The sequence below is a fragment of the Trematomus bernacchii genome, unplaced genomic scaffold, assembly GCF_902827165.1.
Source record: "Trematomus bernacchii unplaced genomic scaffold, fTreBer1.1, whole genome shotgun sequence".
Lineage (NCBI taxonomy): Eukaryota > Metazoa > Chordata > Actinopteri > Perciformes > Nototheniidae > Trematomus > Trematomus bernacchii.
In genome coordinates this window covers 11,951,455-11,975,885 of record NW_022987727.1, presented here as the reverse complement: position 1 = coordinate 11,975,885, position 24,431 = coordinate 11,951,455, and the positions used below count along the sequence as shown (strand labels likewise).

At 41.1% G+C, this 24,431-nt stretch overlaps 1 protein-coding gene across 1 annotated transcript in view; it reads left to right on the top strand.

Moving 5' to 3' along the window:
* plxna1a (plexin A1a) overlaps positions 1 to 24,431 on the top strand; it is a 269,839-nt gene that overhangs the window by 111,705 nt on the left and 133,703 nt on the right. Inside the window, 1 exon segment of the mRNA XM_034144547.1 lies at positions 12,579 to 12,710. Coding sequence (XP_034000438.1) covers positions 12,579 to 12,710 — 132 coding nt within the window.

The following is a 24,431-nucleotide window of genomic DNA, read 5'->3' as shown; positions in this document are numbered from 1 at the left end:
AGAGAGAATAACTATACCTTGAACATAGCATGTTTGCTAGCTTAGCTTTTAGCTTATGACCACTTTTCCTGTGAATTATTTAATTTTGTTTAGCTATCTTTATATGTTATACAATTATCCATATGGTTGATCAAGAATCAGCCATTATACTTTGTTTTCCTTTTTAATGGCTAACTTAGCCTAGTTAGCTCAACACATTTTTTCAACAATTTACTTTTTCTGTTATTTAAATTCAATGCTACATAAATCTACATAAATCAACTGTAACATCAGCAGGCAGATTAAAGTATGTGCTCCCCACCATTTAAAAGGGGTTTAGTGTTTTTTTTATATGCTTTTCAATTAACCTTTTTATTTTGCTTAAAGTGGACCTATCATGCTATATTTAAATGATATATTGTAGGGCCATACCTATATAAGGTATATTTATACATTTCTGTTTTCAAAATACCAAACAGATCATGCATTTTAGCCATGCCTCATTTCGCTCTATGTGCTGTTTGCTGTCTACGGGTCTGATTCTGCTGACCACGCCCCCCTGCAGGAGAGGTGAGCCATGCTCTGATCAGCTGCTGGGCTGTCAGAAGAGGGGGAGAAAAAGAGATCTCCGTCCTCCGTGTTTTATTATATAGAGTCGACTCGTTATTCATTTGTTTTAAAGCTCAATAAATAACAAAGAAGACCTTTGACCGGCACTTTTCTAATTTTGTCCGGAAGATTTAAACTTTAACGGACATCTTGACCGGCGAAACAAACTGAAACTGAAACTCTGCCGCACGGTCCCCTCGTTCCTTGGAAAAGGCGGAGAGGTGGGTGTTTGTCATCTGCTGGTGGACTAACCGGAGAGAATTACAGTGCTTGCCTCGACGGGGAGGGATTGCATTGAATTAAAGCAGCAGGAGCAAACGCTTGCCTCGGGGAGGGAGAAAAAAAGCCACAGCGGAGAATAAACAGAAGGGTAACCATGGTAACTATCGGCAGGAAGTCTTCTTCGCTGCTTTTGTGGCAGACTACAGCGCCACTTACAGGCCTGGCATATGTACTACAGCGTCTCCAGCGCTTTCGAGTGGCAATGGCCGGCCGTGGCCCAACCCCACATTCCCCTGATAGGTGGAGAGTTGGCCCAATAGCCGTAGCGCCACTTCTGTGACGTCATAGAAGTGTTCAAATCTGGATCAGTCTGAATCAGATCCGTTGCAGCCCCTTTTTTAGAGATTTGGGTATGGAGGAAAATAGAGAGGGTTGTGTTTTCTGACACTTGGTGAGTTCCCTGGAACACCGGGGACACATATTCATGTATAAAAGACGTACAAAAGTGCATTTTGCATGATAGGTCCCCTTTAAGTTGCTTGTGAGGCTCAACCTTTGTGGAAGAGCAATGCGAAATTCCAAGCATTCCCCTTTATTTCTAGGCCATAAAAGTAGTCCTGGTCAAAAGATATACAGTATACTATTTTTTACAAAAGGCAAAACTACTACTATTCTATAAACTACCTATTTGTGAACATTTTCCAGACAAACGCAATGGCCAACCTTTGTATCATCAATGCATCCGGAAAATGGCATGAAGTAATATTTTAACTGTCCACTTTAAAGCAAATAATACATTGTAATACCCTCCTGGGATGAAATTAAATGTGTGATGCTCAAATAAGCCCTGGTGTTGGCTACAAAAAAACCCGGCTGAAAATCATTGAATTTATCTTGAATGAACCTGTCTTTTGATCTTTACAATCTCATTAAGCTGATTCTGCCAATGATAGCACAAGTCCCCAGCTTTTATCCAATTCAAGGCCAGCTGAAGTAAGTTTGAAGTTGAACAAAAAGGCCCGAGATGAATGACTGCAAAAATGAAATGGAATGAAAACTTCCCCTCAACACTTGAGTGTGAAAGCTACAGCGTCAGATAGAGATTAATTAATAAGTTTAAAAAAACACGTTCACTTTTACTCCTTTTGCATTTCTTATTATCTCACCCGCACAAATTAATAATTCACGCCTCTTCTGTGTTTTAATTGCTTTTCGTTAATTTGCTATCCCCTCAAAAACTAACCGGAGGAAAAACAAATGTTAACACACACACACACACACACTTTCTGAACCTCATCCCTCACCACTGACACCCACCTATAACTTAGCGTGTGCATGAATTCATATTTGTGTGTGTGGTAGAAGGTTGTTTGTACTGTATGTGTGTGTAGGTGTGATAAGCTTGTGGTTTTTGAAGCAAGGCTGTCTAAAATATGCCTCCCTCTCTCTCTGCGTCCCAGAATTAATCGCCGTGGCAACAGTCCAGAGGAGGTGAGCAGCGAGAGAGACAGAGACATTTATCATTCGTTCAGTAGACGTTCGAACTGTGACCGTGCCGTGACATTGTTTTCTTTATTTAGTTCATTGGGGCTAGCAGCTGATAATTTATACGCACTGCCCCTTTAATAATGATACGTCGCCTTGTCGAGGTGGGGGGCCTCTTGTTTACGCACACACACACACACACACACACACACACACATACACACACACATACACACACACACACACACACACACACACACACACACACATATACATGCATAACATGCTCAATCAACATTGAGGTCTTGACTGCTCTTTGTCAAAGTCAACACACACACACACACACACACACACACACTGAAGGAGTGACATTGATGAAGTATATTTTCCTCCTGGTGTTTGTTCCAGTAAGGCTGATCCAAAAGAACACAAGTGTGTGTGTGTGTGTGTGTGTGTGCGTGCGTGTGTGTGTGTGTGTGTGTATGGGAATTTAATCCTTGAATTTCTTTTTGTTTTCCTTTAAATCCACACTCCTCTGTTTACCTTGAAGACAGCGGCACAGCGGTCCTCAAGGCCCACACCTCTCCGCTCTTGACAAATTGAGCTAGTTTAGCAGTAGTTTCACTACTCACTCCAGGGCAAACACAAACACACACACACACACATACAAACACACACACACACCCTTGCTAGGCTGCACTATATACAAGTGTGTTCTGCTTGGTAGCCCATGTGTGTCAGCTGAGCTGGTACATCAAGGGGGGAAAGGAAGAAAAAAATAAGGAAAAGGGAGGAAGTCTGACAAGTTGAAGAGAGAGCGGGATAAGAGAGAAACGGACGGATGGATGGAGAGAGAAAAACAAAAGAGAAATGCAATTGTTTCCAAAATTCTGAGGAGTGCTGGAGCCAAATCAGATACTGCGAAGGAAGTGAAATGCTGTGTTGATGCAAATACAGAGTCACACACACACACACACACACACACACACACACACACACACACACACACACACACACACACACACACACACACACACACACACACACACACACACACACGTGCGTGTATCATGGACAGAGCTCTGGAGATGAAGATTTGTCCTCACTTGTCGTCATCTCAGAGCTGTCAAGATAAAACCATTATGTTTGGAGTGTGAAAACAATAGCTCAGGGCCAGCAGTTATATTTGGGTGCATCCTGGACTCTCTTCATTGACCTACAGTTGGCTTTGTGTTTCACCTTGAAATCATACACAGGGCATCCCTAAACATGTCGAACCAGAGGAAAGTCACAGAAGTTTGATGAGAATCTAATTGTGTGGAGGGAGGGAACTTTTGGATGTTAGCCTTTGTAGACCATTTACATGCACAACAAACTTTGGATCACACTACAGGAAAGTAAAACCCCAAAAAGCATGATATGGTCCCTTTAACTACAAGGTATTAGCAGTACTTAATATCTGAATCATTATATTGGTTAATAATTTCTTCCTTTAGTGGAATATGTGTTTCACAGTGTGAGACGATGTTTTATAGATGGCAACATTAGGCTAAGTGCATTCATAAAAATGTATTATGAACTGCTTAATTGTTAAGAGATGAGCAAAGACTATCAGATAAGGATCAGTAACAGCAAATTCTCTAGGTTGTGGATTTAATGTACTTTTGTATCCCTGGGGATTGTGAGAAACAGCATTTCAATCTCCCCGTCTGTATCTCACACACAGAATATTGACAATAAAGTCACTTTGGCTTAAGCCACACCAGAATAATATCAGCGCTCCAAAAGTCATAGTAAAAGTACAAGTAAAAGTAACATTTCCCCAGCTGGTCCTGGCTTCCTTACAAGTAACCACATTGTTATAAGACATTGTGCAGCAGTGTGTGGATGCCATTAGCTTCACATTGGCCTCAGCCTGCAGGATGTGCCTGAGGGCAGATTGTGGAGCTGCTGTTGCACACACAGACAGACCTAGTTATGTCAGGGTGGGGGGCGGTGCACGAGGTCTTGTAGTTTTCCCCGGAAGGTGTGTGCGGGGATTGGAGAGTCGGGTCCGGCATGCTCCAATCTTCGGTCACGCCTACCGGGGGAAGGACAGGAAGCCGGCATCCAATGGCGTCTGGGCAACGGCACAGCTCATATACATATATAATACACAGCTGCAGACACTTACAGAAGGGTTCATGGGCAGAGAGGAGGCGGCGGCCGTAACACGTACCTTAACTAGTATTTCAATCTAGTCTTAAATTGGGTACAGGAAGAGGCCATTCCGTCCCATTTTTTCCCACAAGTGAACTCAAGATTGTGAATGAGTAATATTTTTGAGTGACCTGCATCATTCTGCCTGTTTGGCACTTGTAACTGAAAGCCTTGAATGAAAGGCTTGTTGATGGACCCACATGGGCACATTTTCACCTGTTTTAGAGGAAGAAATATGTATTATAAGCTAACGGGAAGAAGGCTGAGGGAAAACTCCAGTCCATCACGCTTGTGAAAGATTAAAGGGCCCGTACACACATGCGACCGTGCCAGCCCAACTGACAGCAGCAGAAAGTGCTGTCTTATTATCTTTCAAGAAGGGTACAGATGCGGCGCTGGCGAGGGAGCTGTGTGCACGCTTATCTCTGTGCTCCTGACTTGAATAGAAAGAGACATCTTATGTTGGCGTCTTCTGGTTGTAAAGTGACGTTTTATAGCAAGTATTCCCCAGCAGGGATGTAAGTCAAAGGGATGTGATGACGTGTTGGTGCTCCCAGTGCCCTGCAGTTTCACTGAGGAGTCCTAACAGTGCTAATAATGTTAATAAAGCAGGCCAGGGGATCTGGGGGAGGAAAGTAACATCAGTATAATTCAAGTTGTTGTCAAGTTATACCTTTGAGAATGTATGTGACTGTATCTAATTGCTTGATGACATTGGAAATGTGACACTGCTGCTTTTAACAACTTAAACTGTAAGGCTTATGTCAGCTGCTTCAAAAGTGGTGCTAATTTTCCAAGTTGTTGCCTCAATAACTAAGTCAAGACTAATAGGTCAAAATATGTTTGTTTTTTCAAATAAGTTGTGATAAACTTGAATTTCTCTTAATTATTTATTATTCATCTTATTTTCATACCATGTTTAAATGCAGTAGAGCTTTAAAGATTGGAAACAAATACCAGAACAAGACAAAACAAAATATGAAAATTAAAGGGAAATCAAAGCTAATGCTAATGTAGCTGGAACAAATGCTTAAGTTCTTCCTATAGTTACAGGAAACCAAATCAACTTCAAAGCATTCTTACCCAACATCAACCGATGGCCACATGTGGTCAGATTGATCTGAGATCAGTGCAGTCTTTGAGCACAATAAGTTTTGCATCAGTCGTGAGTCATCATTGGAAAGCTCTTGCATGTGTCTTGTGTATATTTCCAAAATAGTCTATCCGTCCAAAACAGTGGCATACAGCTTATATATTTACTTTAACATACTTTGGCAGTGTTGTTCTCTTTCAACCTGAGCCAACTATTGTTAGCTGTTAGGGAAACAGCTTCGTAGTGGCATGCTGTCACCGGCCAGCTGTCTACCTGTCACTTGTGTGTGTGTGTGTGTGTGTGTGTGTGTGTGTGTGTGTGTGTGTGTGTGTGTGTGTGTGTGTGTGTGTGTGTGTGTGTGTGTGTGTGTGTGTGTGTGTGTGTGTGTGTGTGTGTGTGTGTGTGTGTGTGTGTGTGTGTGTGTGCACGTGCATATAGGTGTGCATATGTGTGTGTCACTTGGGGCCAGCGTCATGTTGTGAGAGCAGCGGTGCGACAAAAGAACGATGATTAATTTCACTCTGAGTAACCTGTCTCGCTGATGTGGCTCTACCAAACCTGTGTGTGTGTGTGTGTGTGTGTGTGCTGTAGACTGTGTAGTCAGCAGGTGTGCTGTGATACTTGGGATGCCCTCCAGTCAGGGTCAGACACACACACTGTCGCATATACATTCACTGACATGACTACCCTATAAAACACACTCCACCATCACTTGCTCTCTCTCATTCTCTCACTCCCACTCTCACTCTCTCTCTCTCTCTCACTCACTCACTCACTCTCTCTCTCTCTCTCTCTCTCTCTCTCTATCTCTCTCTTGGTATGACCATATTAAAACACTGCATTGCCGAAGCACACTGTACAACGTGGTACAACAGTGAATCGTTAAACAACCTTAAAATAAGCTCTCTATCATGGCCGCTTCAAGGGGGGGGGGGGGCAACAGGGGTCAATAACTCTGAGTTTGGAACACCCTCTGGCCCCCTCTGAAAGATTAATCAGGGGACAACTGATAGTGTTGCATCTTGGGCTAACTAAACTAACATTGTTAAAAAGTCATTTTTTAATGATGTTACTAAAAAAACACTAATAACGGCATTACATTGGTTTGTGTGCTTTATGACCTTACACTCACCTAAAAATGTTAACAAATATTGAATACTGTCTTTGTTTATTTGGTTGTGCAACAAATGTGCCCCTCTCGTCAAATAACTGCCCCCCCCCCCTCACTGCTTGAAATACACACGTTCATTATATCAGCCCTGTTCTTTTATCCTTCCCATTTACTTACTACTTATTTGACTAACTGATGGTGTTAAATTGAGATTCCTTTAGGAAACAGGCTCAGAGTTATTAGCTGTGTGTGTGCAGACCTCAACAGATGAGAGCAAAATCAATTTCATTAGGGATCATGAATACAGCGAGGAGCCGTTAACACACACACTCTTACACATACACTGACAATAATTTCATTAAGGAAATGCCTTTCCCCCCCCTCCCTCTATTCCCTCCATCATCAAAGAGCCACTTGAACATTTAGGACATGGCTTCATTACTCGTCCTCGCCGGACATTTGTAACATTGGTTTCAGAGAGAAATTCTAACAAGGTTAACAAGCCGCTCCTATATCATTCCCTCTTTTTCCTCTCTGCATCCTTCCCTCCTTCTCTGCATCTTCCCTCCCTTTGTCCAACCGTGTAATTAACTAGATGTTTAACAGCTGAGGTTGGACAGGGCACTGCTGTGTCTGGAGACACATGAACCCACACACACAAACACACACACACACACTGTAGGAGAAAGAGGTCTGTGTGTGAGAGGGGACGAAAAGGACAAGCGGAAGTCTTGACGCGGAGAAAGGGAATGGAGAAATCTCAAGTAGGAAACAGAAGAAAAAATGGAGATATGGGGAATAGAGTGAAGTGGAGATGTTGATGAGAAAATAACTAGGGTTAGGGTTAGCAAACTCAAAACAATGCATCCCTCTGGCATTCCATAAATACATGCCAGAAGAAGAAACAGAGAAAAAAGGAAGTGAGAAATCAAACAAAACCTCTAGGGGACTAAATGAATCAAAGACAGTTTTTGAAACAAGAAGAATTGATAGCGTGTTTTCCCAGCCTACCTGAACCAAAGGTGTGACCGGTGGTTGAACCCAGCATGGTATTAATCATCTCCCCTCTCCAGCCAAACCTCATTACTCCCCTTTGTTCACTTTTATTACCCCTTTACACACTTTTGTGCACACACACTAAAGGCCGCTACACACCCACCTGCGACCAAAGAACGCGTACCGAAGGCGTCCCGACTTTTACGCCAGCTACGTAGCCTGTGTCGGCTACGCCGCCCGCCTACGAACACACCGCAAATACTTCAGTCGACGAGTGGCAATAACTGTCCTTACCAGCAGGCAGCGGTAGTGTGAACAGCCAATCAGAGTGATTGCTTGGGCCGACTTTCTCTGACCTCCCGCGGGAGGTGTGAAAAGGTGCCGTAAAGAGACGACAGTGCGGGACACACCAACCTGAGTAGGGCGCCGCGAATGCCCGACTGCCTCTGACGGCCTCTGACTCCCAAAATCGGGTTGGTGTGTAGCCAGCTTTAGAATCACTGTCTCTGGTCCACCACACCTCCCACCTTATCCGTCTCCACCTTCATCATCAACTTTTACCTTAAAACCCAACCATCTTCATTCCTTGAATGCAAAACAATCATGTATGTTTGATTGCTTATATTCATTATTAGACTACCAAAAGGTACCAGTGTCAACATTCAAGAGTTTAGTTTACCCTTAGAAAAAGGAAAAATATTGGTGGAAAATTTAGATTTTTCATTAAAGCCATCATCAGTAGCAGTTGAAGGTTTCAGGAAACAGATGTTAAGTCCAATGTTGGATGTTACATGATGTTAAATGTTCATGTTTGTGATCTTCTTGAGTGTTCACTTAATCTAGACTTCTGGCAGCGCTCACTTTTTTTTAAACGATGGCAAACCATTTTAGTATTTATTTTATATCTTTGATATCAGACAGCAGTTTCTCTAGTTTTCTCCAGTCTCTAGTTGGACATTTCGTCTGATTAGTTTGGCAATCTGTTTGATCAGTTGAACAAAAAGTGGTCCTTTTGTCCTTCTAGTTCCATAATAATGCCCTACCAGTGACACTAAAGTCCCTAACAGCTCTTTGACACACCAGTGGCCCTCTAGACTGAGCTGCAAAAGCTTGAACACGTTTGTCAAACACAGATTCACTAGTAGAGACCCTCCTATTCGTAAACAAGTGACCCTTTTGGCATACACTAAACTTGCGATACCTGGCAGCCAACCTTGACAACTATCTAGTATATTAGAATTCACATAAGAAAATGTACCAATAATTTAAGTGTAAAACAATGATTAAAAGGATGTATAGTGGCATTGTGAATTATGGTTATCGTCTTCCTTTAGCAAAGTTAGAAGAAGCTTGACATTGCATTTTTCTTTCTTTTTTCTTTTTTCTGAAGGACTTGATGGCACTTAGCTTTTTGTAAATGTGTGTACCGAAATATACTTTCATGCTTACACCTGTAGACATCAAATGTGAGAGGGTTGCAGTGTCCTTGATAATATCAGCTTTGGTAATGAGTCTAATCCCAGGAGGATAGAAGCCAAAGCAAGGTCCGAGGTGGAGACATAGGACGATACAAGAAAAAGTTACAGGCTGGAAACTCAGCAGATAAAGTCACCTTTAACTTTGCACTTGTGTCACTAAAAGCAGCCGAGAGAGACCGTACTTCAGTTGAAAGGTCGAAGACATACAGTAACACATGACTTATTGTGCTGTCCTCAAGAAAGACACGCAACCTATTCCTGCTTCCTCAATTTACATCACCCTAGAACAGAGCATTATCTAAGTGCTAGGAATATAAATGGAGCGTATCTCAGCGATTGAAGTGACTCCATTAATGTCATTTTAGATGCCACATTCCAAACAAAGTGGGTGTTTGGATACTAATTGGTTGGTGGATCATTTGAATGCAAATAGCAGCAATTAATGTTCAGTGTGTTGAGAGCTCCTGCTGAGCAAAGACGTATGATTGTCTCGCTCTGATGAGGTAAACTAAACAGGAAAAAAACATGGTCTACTTTAATGACTCATAAGCTGTCAGTAACATCAACGTGTGATCCTTTATGGGCTTTTTGTGTTCTAATAATCACCCCTACTGGTTATAAAAGCATATTTAATAAGCGCCTTTTAAACCGGTCCACACTGAGTCCCTTTCATCTTATTGCCTGGGCTCTCTGCTAAACAGTTCCAGAAAGTACGTAACTGGACAAATGGGAATATTAAAAAGTTCCAGATGCCCATGTGTCGCCTCTTTTTACCCTGGTATGGCTTTGACTTCAGTGAGAACAGTCTACAAAAAGATAATAAGCTGCATTTATGGAGCTGGTCTCCGCAGGGGGTTACAGTTAGGTAAACAGGGGACATTTCTAAGAAAAAAGTGGCTTATTAGTGGGTTAAGGAAAGTTTCTCAGCAGAACGTGCTGCCGCTTCCAAAGTGAGAAGTTATCTTTGGACACAGAAACTTCCAGAGGTCACAGAAGGCAGAACCCTGAGGCTGGTAGACTAGATGAATTTCTCCAGTCACCTGCTCCAGTCTGCAGTCCCCTCTGTGCCAGCTGACCTGAATCCCACTCCAACTGCCCTCTGCCCCGAGCTGTAGGCCGGGGCACGCTCCCTGCGCCCCGCTCCCCGCTCCCCCCTCGCTCCAACAGTCCTCCACTCATCCCAGGCGATTCAGCGGCTCCAGGGCGTGTAGCAGTTTGAGAATGGCCAAATAAAGTGTTTGCCTTTAGTGTGAATGTGTGCTTTTGTTTACAGAATAAGATAAAGACACAAAAGGACAGAAGGTCACAGTCACATCGATAAAGGTTTCTGTGTTTGTGTTCATGAGGGAGCAGCATAAGGGACTGCTAAAACAAATGACCTTTGCACAGTAACAACTGGGATAAAACTCCTCCACACAAAAACACATCTATTTTGGAAGTTTGGAAAGGTTGTGTGTGTAATTAGCGACTTTGTTGTCTAGACACTGTAAACATTACAAGCCGATATCAAATCATATGTTAGCAGTTTTGGCCCTGTACCCAAACGTACTCCTTTCTAGTCTACATACTGTACTTTACATTTTAGCTTTAGGTGTAAATTCCAAGGTTTAGACACTTTAAAGAGGCTCTTTGCTCATTTTCGGGTTAATATTGTTTTTTTGTTCCCCATCTGGGACATGTGTCCATGCTTTATTGTTCAAAAACATATTTATTTTTCTCATACTGCTTGTGCTGTAGGTCCTCTTTCCACCCTCTGTCTGAAACCAGAGCCAAGTCTGATCTGATTGGTTATTGGTCAACCGCTTAGAGCTGTCCCGCCCCTGAGCCTATCACTTTCAATGTGTTGGAGTGCTTACCAATGGAAGCGCGGGTGAAGTGTAGTGATATCACTAATTACGGAAGGTGTTTCAGGCAGGGGAGGGAGTGTGGGAGAAACTCCCTGGAGGAAATGTTGGGATGCTTTTGCAGACAGCTTACATACACAAAAACCTATAGAACACACTACAGGAAAGGGAAGATCCCAAAAGGAATAATAAGGACACTTGCTAGCCTTTAACGGCCCGCTAACCTGCACAAATAAGAGAGACTAAAACTCTCAAATCAAAAATGTCCCCCGAACTGCTCTGCCAAGCAGTCTAAGTGCTCCTGTGCTATTTTTGCATTTTAAATTAGATAATATGCTTAAAGAATATATGTATTATACAGACATATCATTACATTTATTTTCTATAGTTTTGATGATTACCTTGTTACGATTCAGGACCTCCCAGCTCAGCTTTTGATAATTAGTCTAAATCAGACGTTGAGATGTGAAGGATTGCAGTTGTAAGTGATGCACATTCCATGGTGTTTAAATCCATTAATTTTTATTTAACCCTCCGATGTCCCACTGAGTTACTCTTCAAAGCTGATTTTCCAAAGCCCTTGACTTTTAACCAAAGCTGCTTCCTCTTAAGCAACAATACCGTAATGCCAGTCTGTCTGTTAATGAACCTTCTGTTCAGAGGAACAGATTAACACTGGTAGTGATTTGGCCGATAACAACCGCAGAGACTGTTGAGACAAAGAAAAGAGGGATGACAGAGCGAGTCTAGGCCACAGAGAAACAGAAACGTTGTTGCAGACTAAACTGCTGTCAGGTGATGGATGAGCAGATCGGGGTCGGGAAATTAGAAAGAGAAAAATCCAGACAAGAAAAGTACAGAGAGAGAGAGTAGAATATTTACTTGCTAGTACCTCATAACTCTGTCATGTTGCCAGTAGACTTAACAGTGTAAGCAGCAACATCATTTTGTTGTGTACTGTATTTACACCATACAGATTACAAGCTGGTATGATTTTTTTGCTTCTGCATGAATTGTCAACTAAATGAAGTGTAATGCAACATAAGAATTGCTTGCTTGTATATGAGGTGGAAGTAAACACACTTTTTTGTCCATAAACATAACTGCTGCATATTAGAAGAGACTGGAATGAGTCGGACACAATGTATTCAGTATTCAGCAAGAATGTGTTATTGTTCTTCTGGGTAAATTGTGTTTAACTCGGTGATGAAGACAATTACAAAGTACATAGGGAACTTTTAAATACACAAACAATGGTTTACAGTACAGAGGAGATACTGTGGAGAGTGAAGCCCTTAAACATATAGTAAAGGTTTATCAGAAAAGTAAATACAACACAATAGTGCAACAAAACATGTTTTGTGTCAAAGGTTAAGAACACCATTGTTTGTGTACTACTTTTTTATATTTGTTCTGTTTAAGGAAAGTCAGTTCTTAAACAATATGTTCAAATAAAATTGGATTGTAATCATGCCTAAAAAGCGCAGTCTCAAACTCTCATGGATGAAGTTCAATGTTGGATTATAGCCATGTCTCTTATTCTTTCCTCTGTCCTCTTCCAGATCCTGGTGGACTCCGTTACCCAGCCTGCCTTGCTGTATGAGAATGTGGTGGTGAGCGAAGGGAGCCCCCTCCTGAGAGATCTGCTCTTCAGCCCAGACCATCAGTACTTATACGCCCTCACTGACAAACAGGTAGGAGAATACAATGACTGACTAAATATACAAGCATTTATCACACACACACACACACACACACACACACACACACACACACACACACACACACACACACACACACACACACACACACACACACACACAGGAATTACACGATAGAACGAGAGAACATAAATAAAGAATACAATGAAATTAGGAGATATGCATTCAAAACTGAAACAGAGGGAACACGCAATCAAGCCAATTACATACATACCGTAGTAACACTTATAGCAGATGAACACATTTGCATTTAGCACTATAATACACTCACACACAAGTCTAGAGTGCTAATTAATATCATGAATATTAATGAGTGTCATATATGGGATGAAGCCCCATACCCTCTTTCCACTGGGGATGCAGTATACATACCATCTTTGCATGTTACATCGCTATGTGAAAGCTTAATTATTGAAAAGTATGCCAGCATTTTTTATTATCTTCCAAGTTTAACAAGAACATTTGTTTGAAGTTAGGTTTTAAAGGTCAATTAAACTCTAAATGCTTGGTCACATTAACATATGGATTGAAACCATTTCACGGTGAAATCAATTAGCAGTGCTGACCTTTGAGAGTCCTGAGAAGTGAATCCATCGAAGTGTGTTTGCTGTTGCATCATCCACTTTTATTCAAGCTCCTCTGTCAGAGTTGAAACTGCTCCACCAAAGGATGTGCTTTGCAGACAGTTATTAAACAAGAGTTCTCTGTTTAATTATCTTCATGAAATTGTTAACAACTCTGCTAACACACTTGCTAATGATCGGTCAGCATGGACCTTTGTGTCCAAAATCAATAACTTTATTTAATGAGATGATGTACTGTACTATGCAATCCGGAGGGACATTATTATCCAGCTGATCTATGAGTTGTCAATATGTCATGGAGATTGTAGATTCAAATATTTTGTGGAGAAGAACAGAATCATTTTGCCAAAGTCAGGAATGATCTACTATTAAAGGGTAAATAATGCATTGAAGGATGGAATCGGATAAGGAAAAGAAACGCTATTTTTGTCAGATTGTACAGCCAGGTTTTAAATGGATCGTTTTTTACTTATGATCGATTGATTTATAAAAATCAATATAGTACAGCCGAAGATAAACAAGAAAGGGGAGGACTTGCAGAAATTGACTGCAAATCGGATAAAAAACAACTAAAAATAACTAAATGACTATAATAAATTGACGTACTTTTGCTAAATCCTTTTGGAAGCTGCAAGGATTCTGGTTTAACAATGGTCAATGATATAGCTTGTATTTTTATGTTATACCTGCATTATCTCATTTTCTTTAATGCAGAGTGATATGTAGAATGTAATCCTTAACAGAGTGCAGGCATGTAGGTGTTGTTATCCTGAAAGAACTTCATCCATGAGAGTTTAATACTGCAGTATTCAGAGTGGCCATTTCCTCTCAGCTCTCTTATCTTGTAACAGTTAATGACTGCGATGTGATAACCTTCAGAAAATACTTCCGCGATACATGCACATTAACTGCCATGCGAGTGCTGTGTAATTTACCAGCAATTAGACATAATTGACTTCCATGTGTGGGAATAAGTTCAAAGAAAAGTGGAGTGTAATTGATACGAATGGACAGCGTTTGTGACCCTTCGATCACGGATAGCAGTCAAGAATGTACTGTACAAAAATCTATTTGAAAGCAGAGGGAGTCCACCCACACATATTCACTGATTTCTGAAACACAAGCACTAAATCATGGACTCATCTAAAGATTGGAAAAGTGGATTTTCAATACGATTGAATTCCCAATTGTATTGACATTTACACTGGGGTTCAACTGCAGCATTAACAAGATGTAGCTTTAGACTGTGTGTGATCTATATACAATATAAGGGCAAACTATCAACAGACACTATACGATTCAAGAGAATGTTTTAATCATTAAGGACGGTCCCAGTGTTGGGCCTGTGTTCCACTAGTGTTTCTGTTTTAGTCAGCAGCTGCTCTACAGCAAAAGGAATCCTGAAAGTCCAAGCTTGGAGTGTTTGCAGATTGTAACTGTCATCTCCAACCCTGACTGCTATTGCCACCAAAAAGTCATTTTGAATTAATAAAGCCAGTGTTTTATTTTTGATGCGTACTGATATGTCCACTACATGTCCGTGCATGTTAGCGGAATGACTGGAAGCCTTGTACAAAGAAATCACTGTGCTTCCTCTTTGAGAAAATCCAAGGTGGTGCTGTGCTACATTTAAAGGTGCTGTATTTGCTCCTTCTTGCAGGAATGCTCTTCTTAAACCGGAAGAGTCAGATTCAGATTCAAAATACAGTTGGTCAATAAATACATGTTATCCAGTTAAAGGTGGGGTAGGGACGTTTGAGAAACCGGCTCGAGATACACTTTTTGTTATATTCCATGGAATGCTCTTAACATCCCAATAGCAATGAATATCTTAAGTGCTTTGACAACAAATCCATAAAAAAATGTCATCTGTGGAAGCCGTAATACTGTAAAAAGCCGGCCCGGCTAAAATAACTGGATGGCCTACCTGCCTGTCAGCCTTCCATCTGTGCACAAACTTATCTCGTGCCCTCATTGGTCATGTGCGCGTTCGTGTGTGTTGGAGGAGGGGCTCTATAAGGAAGTGGCAGATTTTCTCCGGTTGTGTATTTTCAAATTCTAGCGCACTCGAGCTGGTTTCTCTGAAATTACCTACCCCACCTTTAAGGGTTCAATACAGTATATCATATCAGTTTCACTTTTAAAATATTTGTTGAAAATATTTATATCATTCACTTATCTGTCCGGTGAAGCTACAGCAAGCACAATTTGCCTAGCGTTACTTTAGTGGAAGAGTGAAGACGGGGAGAAACAGCTACCTTAAAAAAGTTGTGTCACTCTACATATTCCTTATTATACACATCCAAGACTCCAGAACACGTTGACATCTGTCAAGGAGCGTTCAGGTAGATCTTTTTATTTGACCTGGGCGTTGCCAGGCAAGCAAATCCCCCATGCTTCCAATTTCTATGCTTGCATAAGTTCCCATTTGTACTGCTGTTTTTGCTTAATGTTAGAGAGGAATTGTCTTCCTAAACCTGGACAGTAGACACATTACTGTGCATACAGTCAGTCAACGAATACAGCTGATCAACTTTGGGGTTGAATATTCAACAATTTGGATATACTTTCTTTCGTGTTTGGTGAAAAGATTAATATCACTCAAACTTCTGTCTGTTAAAATATGAAGCAACAGTTAGCAGAATAAGCCAAGTGTAAAATAAAGTGTTGAATTAGGTTTGCTTAAAAAACATCTCTAAGCATATACAGCTGTCAGGGTGTTTTCAGATAGACTTTGTTTTGTAATGTGGAGAAATCCTATATTATTACATTAATACATGTATTATTGAATATTAAGTAATTCATATATTTGTAGTAGTATACTGTTACTTCATAGTGACAGATAAAAATACTTCCCATGTTCCTTTTGAAGCATGTATGACAGTGGTATTAACAACCTCATGTAACTCACTTAGAAAGTAAATAAGGGTATTACCAATGATGCCCATGGCCCTAAATGTTTAATTATTTCTTTTAAAATGTACACTAGCGCGATACATTGGTAGCTCAAATTTAGGAGGCATCCAACGTACAAATGCTGAATTATTTTTAGCAGAAACTGGGTTTGAATCCGACCCAAGGTCCCTTGATGCATTTCATCCCCTCTCTCATTAAAAAAAAGTCTAAAATATGAAATTCAATAGCATTTTGGCAGATGTATAGTTGTGCTTGTACTAACACATTTTTGCCTCATTACTGCAGCGATTTGTCTTTCCAGTCTGTGTAATTTGTTTCTAGCTAATTGACAGAGTAGAAGACATGCCATGACCATCTCTTTGTAAAGCAGTAATGGCCTGGCTCCAACGTTGCCCAAATTCACAGTCCAGTCAGAGAAAAAGTACAAAGAGAGAGGTGGGGAAATATAATTGGTTTGCAGGATATGGTCTGTTCTTTTCTCCGACTCCTCCTGCCTCATCTTTTCAATATTCTTAGGGGTCCTCACTTCTGTCTCTCTCTGAGTTGTGTGCAGTAACTGCTCTCCCACTAGCAGATTCAGAAGGCGTAGCAAAGAATGAGGGTTCTCCCCTGTGCTGCAGAATGTTAACTTATGTTCCAGAGGAAGCAGACCAGTGTGTGCAGAGCCCCCTGGCCCGTGAGGAGAAGCGCCTTCATAGCCAGAAGCTGTGTGGACTGAAGATAATGTTTTGGGGTTTAAGGTTGCTGGCCAAGCCCTGTGGTGTACACATTTTCTTTTTCCAAGCCAAAAAAAAGTATGAAAAATAAATAATCTGCAGCTGTTTCCTTTGGACTAAAATAGAAGTGTAGTAACATTGAGAACTGTCACAAAGACCAAAAGCTATAGGGGGTTTTCAAAATGGCGGCAAGAGGCCGACGGCGTGCCACGTTTCAGAGGGTGAACTGTTTACCTCATCTCGAGAAGCTAATGATACTAGGGTGTGAAGTTAATTCAATGATTTTAATGTTCAAGCACTCTGTTGTGTTGGACATTTGTTATTAGCAAATTGGGAATATAAAGTCAAGTTAAATGTTGAGTGTATGATAGCTCATACTGTATAAGGCAAAAGCTAATTAAGATCGGCGTTGTAAATAGCTAATTGTTTTTGTTCAGTTATATCTAGTGAAAAAGACCGCTAACGTAAATAAATTAGTAATTTTCAGAATTTGTTTCAGGTAAAATCAAGAAATTAAAACTCAAGAAAAGCTCATCTTCTAAATGTTAATCTAATGAATAACGTACAAATATTATTAAGAAATATAAATCCTCATTATCATGATCAAGGAGGTTAGATTTCCGTTCGGTTGTTGGTCAGCCTGATTGCTTCTGGCCAAATGTTCATGAAACTTGGTTCAAGGTTGAAGCTTGGGCCAAAAAGGGTAGCAATAAAGTGTTGGGTGTATAAACAAATAGATGTTTGTATGTCATTCATTGACATTGAGAGATAAGGAATATGGCCTTGACAGAAGTCTCCACTCTTTGGACCACTGTCAAACTGCTGTTTACTGCTGGGTAGTTACACATTGTGCCGTGTGTTTACCATAGCTATTTAGCATTTTTTACTTTTGGGCTGGAGAAAATAATGCAATATCTTCTGATGGAAGCAGTTCATCTCCCTTCTTAAAACCCTGCGATCCTTCCATTGGCTCGCAGACGTCAGGTCCTCAGTGAGGCCTGCATTAGAATTTTTTCTCACCAAGCAATTTCAATGCCTCTTATGTAGACTGCATACTCTCTGTGATAATTACTTTCAGACACAAGTTAAACTTTCACCCTGTTTGTCCTCTTCTCCTCTCCTCCTCCTCTTCCCTCCATTCTTCTCTCCTTGTTGAATAATAGAAATGCCAAGTGATGAGAGCTCAAACATCAAAAAGCCCATTTCCCAGCTTGACAGAGCAATTTACCTTTTCCCATATTCATGCACACACGTAATTAAAAGTGGTGGATTGGAATGCAGCGTATGGACTGCGTATCTGTATAGCAGCGCTGCCTCGCATAGAGGCATGCACACACACATACTGCGAAAACATAAAACTGCCCGATTCACCGCCAGAGGAAAGTTTTCGATTAGCGGCCGATGGATTTATACATGGCTCTCTTTGTGTCTCTGCTTCACACACACACACACACACACGCACACACACACACACACACACACACACACACACACACACACACACGCACACACACACACACACACACACACACACACACACACACACACACACACACACACACACACAGAGGCAGTCTCTCGATGTTCTTTTACTCCGTGTTTTCTTTCTCGCCTTATCTCTCTGCTCAGTGATATCATACTTGTGCTCGTAAAAATGAACAATGGCATTAAATCAATTTGATCATTGCCGTTGTGTCCTCGTTACGTGTTCAAATTGTCCCAATATAATACAACTGCAGGGCAAGAGAGATTTTTCATCCTGTCACCACCCGCTGTTGTTGATGTCACCAGGACATAAATATTTCTAAGTCCTGTACGTCCCTTTGCATGACATCACCTAATTGTGTTAAAGTAGATGACTAAATGGATTACAGCTCATAATCTATTGATTTCTACTGTACCTTTGTACCAAATTACTCACTTATCTTATAATTACCAGTCTTGTTGTGACTATATAGCCATGAGGTGAAGCTCACATATTTTCCATTCTAATGGCATTTTTATTTTGATACAGACTTGTTTGTTTCGGGGGTTTGTAATGGACTTCTTGTATTGTGTGCCTTTGAGGCCAAGCCCGGTCTCTGATCTTGTCCTCTGCCCTAACATCACCACCACATTTCCACTACTGAAGACGCGGGGCAAGGTCAAGCCTCTCCACTTGTAAAACAGCTTGGTAAGGTGACCCGTTGGCAGCAAATGCCTTCGCCCCAGCCTCCGCAAAGGCCGCTCAGACGGCAGCATAATGGTCTGATGATGTACCTCCTTGTATCGATTTAGCCACAGTACAGAGATGTACTTAGCAGTACTGTACTGCACAGTGTTGAAACCCTACCCCTGGCACCACATCAATGGAGGTTCATATTCAATTCACTCAGCGTTTACTGCTCTTGGAGGTCAGGGAGAAAAAGACTGCCTTGCGCTTCTTTTTAAGCAGTTTCTTTGGTGTTTGTCCAACTCTGAAGTTGCTCAAATATATGTAAGCGTAGACATGGACAGGCAGAATAATGAGGAGAGGATCCAGAAATCAACTCGAAGTGCCCTTGGGCCCAGTCAGCTAATTGGTGATTAGATTTTTCAGGCATGTCTTAGTAGTTGTTTTTCTTGGGCAATCAAAATTAGTGATGGGTAGGTGAACCATTGCTTAAAGCAGTTATTCAAAGCACTGAGACCACTGTGAATATAAATTCTGTAATTTCTCTGACATGTTTATGTCTTACAGGGATGCTGCTGTCTAAAGTTCAAGTGAAATACTTGACTTTTAATGAGCCCTAGTGATAATGCTGGCATTATCAATAAGCAGACTTTTTTTTAACATGAGTGGTAGCTTAGTTGACAACATTGGGAAAGTGTTGATAGCAGTTGCTCCTTGACAGCCTGTGCGGAGGGTTAGTGAACCAGTGTAAGTATTGTTTCCTCATGTTGGTAATCCATTGTAATACGGGAAGGTGCACATCCCACTGCCTCAGCACAACCAAACAGTGTAGGCCTTTTGGAATAGATTTGATCAACCATTTGATGTATTTGCATCTTCAAATATATATAATTTATTTGATCATATATCCACTTAACTCAACTAATTAAAGACTGGCTAATATGAGCTGTGAAATACCCAAAGAAAGGACTTGTAATAATGGCGCGATATACACATCCATATTTTTGAATACCATGGTATCTGCCAAAGTCCTTGTCCTTTCTTTACTTGCATACACATATTCTCACACACACACACACACACACACACACACACACACACACACACACACACACACACACACACACACACTCTGACAGACAGTCTGTCAAAGCTGAGAGATGAGTGATAGGCTGATGAGAATATGATTTGTTAGCCGGTCAAAGAGAGCCGACAGCAAGGGAAAGAGAGAGATGTCTTAATGTGGCTGAGAGGAACACCGTGACTTGAGTTTGAACAAGGGAATGGGATGGCCATTTCTACTGATCATAATTCCATTGTTGAGGTATACTAGAATTGATTTATATTGTGCAATTTTCCAAACTCACATTGGTTTCTCATACAGCATCTCTGTATAGTATGTGTATTCACTCTCAGTCCTAAACGCCTTGTTGGAGCTTCTGCCCGCCCCCCTCCCTGTGAGCCCACTGTGCTCTGATTGGTCAGCTCGCCCACTCTGGTCTGGTGAGTCTACCACCGTTACAGCGGAACATCAGTGATTATGTGTTACAATGGCGTTTGTTAGCAACCAGAAAATGACACCAGTAATGACAAACAGATGAGAATGCGCGAGGAGCGGACAGTGTGAGCTGGGTTCATTTCCTGCTTACTGCGTGGGATCTGCGAGACAGCGAGACATCGCGAATGGACGCGGGAAGGGGGGGGGGGGGGGGGGGGGGTGCTGAGGCGGCTGTAGCACCCCCATCTACGAGGCTCCACTAGCACCCGCACCCCCAAACGCGGCGCACCTACAGTGTCAGCGCGCCACAGTTTCGCCGCTGCGAGGCTCCACTAGCACCCCCCCAGCGTCACAGTTTTGCCGCTGAGAGAGTGTGTGTGTGTGAGGAGCTCCACGGATTGGTCCAATCCAATGGGTCCATTTGTCCAAGACAACAATGGAAAAAGAGAAATCTCCAACAAGGCGTTCAGGTCTTTTCTGTGTTATAGTTTTACTCGCTACAGGGTGTACTTTGAGGGTTTGTGACTTTGCAGACCGTTTACATCAGGGGTGGGGAACCTTTTTCCTCTCAAGGGCCATTTCAATTTTTTCAACATCCTCCGAGGGCCGTACAAATGATTGACCTCTGCTTAAAAATACAAAAATCACAGCCTATTCATTATGCCTTTCTTTCATGCTGTGCAAAGAAAAAGCAACCTCTTAATCCAGATATCTTACTCCTGCATGCATTCACGTGCACGGTTGTGGTATGACCACCAAAACAGAAAGATATGGACACAAGATGTCTGCAAATGGATTTAGCTTCCTATCCATGTGGACATGATTTAAGTGGGGGGGGGACCTAACCTCCTCTAGGGGGGTCCGGGGGGCATGCTCCCCCAGGAAGATTTTTTTTTTAAATGTTGAAGTTAAAAGCATCAATCTGGTGCACTTTCAGAGCAACATTAAGAGATCTATGGAAACATCTCAACACCCATATGAAACAGAACTGTAAGCAGATTTATTTTTCTTTATGGATATTTTACAAATCACTCTCCTTTCAAACTGTATTCTTGTTTATTAATAACAACTTGTTTTACTGTCATATAGTATTTTATACCTGTTTTTTTATAACTATAATGATCATATAAAGATTTAATTTTTCTTTAATGTTTTTAAATATTATTACTTGGCAAGAGTTAGCCGGTTAGCTATTATAGCGCCATGTATATTTTCTTTAATAAAGAGGCCCTATTATGCTTTTTGGGGATTTCCCTTTCCTAGGTTTTTGTGCATGTAAATGTTCTGAAAAGGCCCTTCCTTAAGCGCCTCAATTTAAATTCCTTTGTTTACTTACGTAACATAATAACGTCACTATGTAACACTTGCGCTTCTGTTGGCTAGCCCTCCAACACGATGTTCATGATATGCTAATGTGGGGGGATATTTTCAACACATCTCTAAACAGTTGACCAATCACAACTAGGGTTGCAAAATTCCGGGAATTTTCAAAGATGGAAACTTTCCATGGGAATTAACGGGAATTTATGGGAATAAACTGGGAATTTTCAAAATTGAAGGTTGGCTCTTCATAGGGAACTTAAATATAGTTGGGGAAAGTATATTTTAGCATAATCTTATTATATTTTAGCATAATCTTGACTAAAACAAACAGATGCCATTCAAGTCCCCTCCCATGAATATCCATGCCATAGCACACTGCTTACTGCATGGCTATTGAGACCACACCCCCTACAGGCACTGTGCATTCCTCCATCACATGCACAGATGATTTCGAGAAGACTGGATCACACTATGGGACTTTTTGGAGGGAGAAGGGCTCTTTTCATTTAACATTTTGAATGGGACTTTTTTTGGATGGGGGGTGCATTTTTATTCATTTTTTAATGAGTGGGGTTGGGGGGGGATGAGTAATATTTAACTCAACATTCCTGTTTTCGTTCTTCAATGAAACAAATAATTGTTCAATAAAATAATTAAAACTTGTTCCGTTCTACTTTTTTTTTAAATCTGTTGAAATGTCATGTTTTTTGTTTAATTTTGCATCGAATATTTCCAAAATTCCCCAGCTTAACTTCCCATGGAAACTTTCCGGAAATTTACCGGAAATGTTCCGCCCCTTTGCAACCCTAATTACAACAGAACTGGCCAGATAACCAATCGGAGCAGTCTGGGCTCTGGTTTCAGACAGAGGGTGAAAAGAGGTGCTGCAGCACAGGCAGTATGAGAAAAATAAAGAGCTTTTTGAACATTAAAGCATGCTGAAAATAAGTATAACAAGTTAGCTTAGCATAAAGACTACACTTGACTGAGGGAAACAGCTAGCCTCGCTTTACTGTCTTTATTAAAAAAGGACATTAGTATGCCAGGCAACGTTGGAGACCCCAATAATTAGTCTGGTACATTATTCCCTGACACATTGAAACATGTAGTGTTTGCCTTTCCACTTTTATACCAAATACACATACATGTGAGCTTTCAGGTGCTGGTATGCATATTGTATAAACCTTGAAAAGAGCCAGTCTAGCGGTTTCCCTTGTTTTCAGCCTTTATGCTTACCTAAGCTAAGCTAACCCTCAGATTTAACGTTAAAGGATTCCCAAAAACGTTTTCTTTAACGTTACTTCCATTAAACTGAGAATAAAGGTAATCTTATTTTCGTTAGTTTCATCTAGGTCTTCTTTTGTAAAGTGGAAAGGTCGTCATCAATATTTTCGATGTTTAGATTGAGTCATGGCCAGTGCGATTTGAAGTGTCAGTTATTCTCTGTAATCTTAGAGACAGAAAACGTGTTCTCTATATTTCTGAAGGGAAGGATGACTCAGAGAAAGTGGTGAACAGGATACTTTTCAGGTTGTGTTGATCATATTCGCTGTCAAACGTGTTGTGTTTCCACATAGCTGGATATAAAACTGCAAGTTTGGCACTGTGCATTTATTATCAGGATGATATTCATCGTCTGTGGTTAGAGAGCTTATAAAACAAAACAACAAACATTATTAAAGGCTAATGATGGAGATAACCTCTTTATGTTTTTCTTCAGTTTCTCCTCCCTCAATTTATTTCCTCCAAGGTTGTGTCTGTCCGTGTCTAGTTGTGATCTATGGCCTCATCTGTTGTGTTTTTCGGTGTGTCCAACCAAATTCACGACAGATGAGAGCGAAACAGAAAGACAGGCACAGGCAAAGAGAACATGAGAAAGGAAGGAAATTGGAAAACCAAATTAAAAAAAATGTTGTAAAAAATAGAAGAAGCTACTTTAGTTTTTCTATAATAAGTGTGTGTGTGCGTAAATAATGTGCATGTTGCGACCATCTTGTTTTTGTTGAATTGTAATTTATATCCACATATGTAGTTTATGAACTCACATGTGCAGACAATATCTATGTGCAAATACTTACGCCAGAATGTGCATAAGCCAAATTGCACATCCGTGTTTATTATCTGCGTACATGTGCATTTGTATGGCTAGTTTCAAAATCCAGCTGGCTTGCAGAATAAGCCATCCATCAGCCTATTGTGCAGAAATAGCGCCTTATATTTTCCCCCATATTATACAGCATGAACAATTACAGCCGGGCCTATAGCTGCGTTTCGCTGCAACCGCACGGACCCATATGTGGAATGAAACATCATTCGCAATTACATTTGTGTGTCTCTCTCATCCATCCTTCCCTGCATCCCTCACCCCCCCCACTCCCCTCCTCTCATCTGCCACTAGGCAAATTAAGAGCCTCTTTATCATGACCCAAATGAGAGAGGCTCATTTGTAGCTGTTATTTATTTGTAATAAACTCTCCCTATCATCTCCACTGCGTTCCCTCTTTC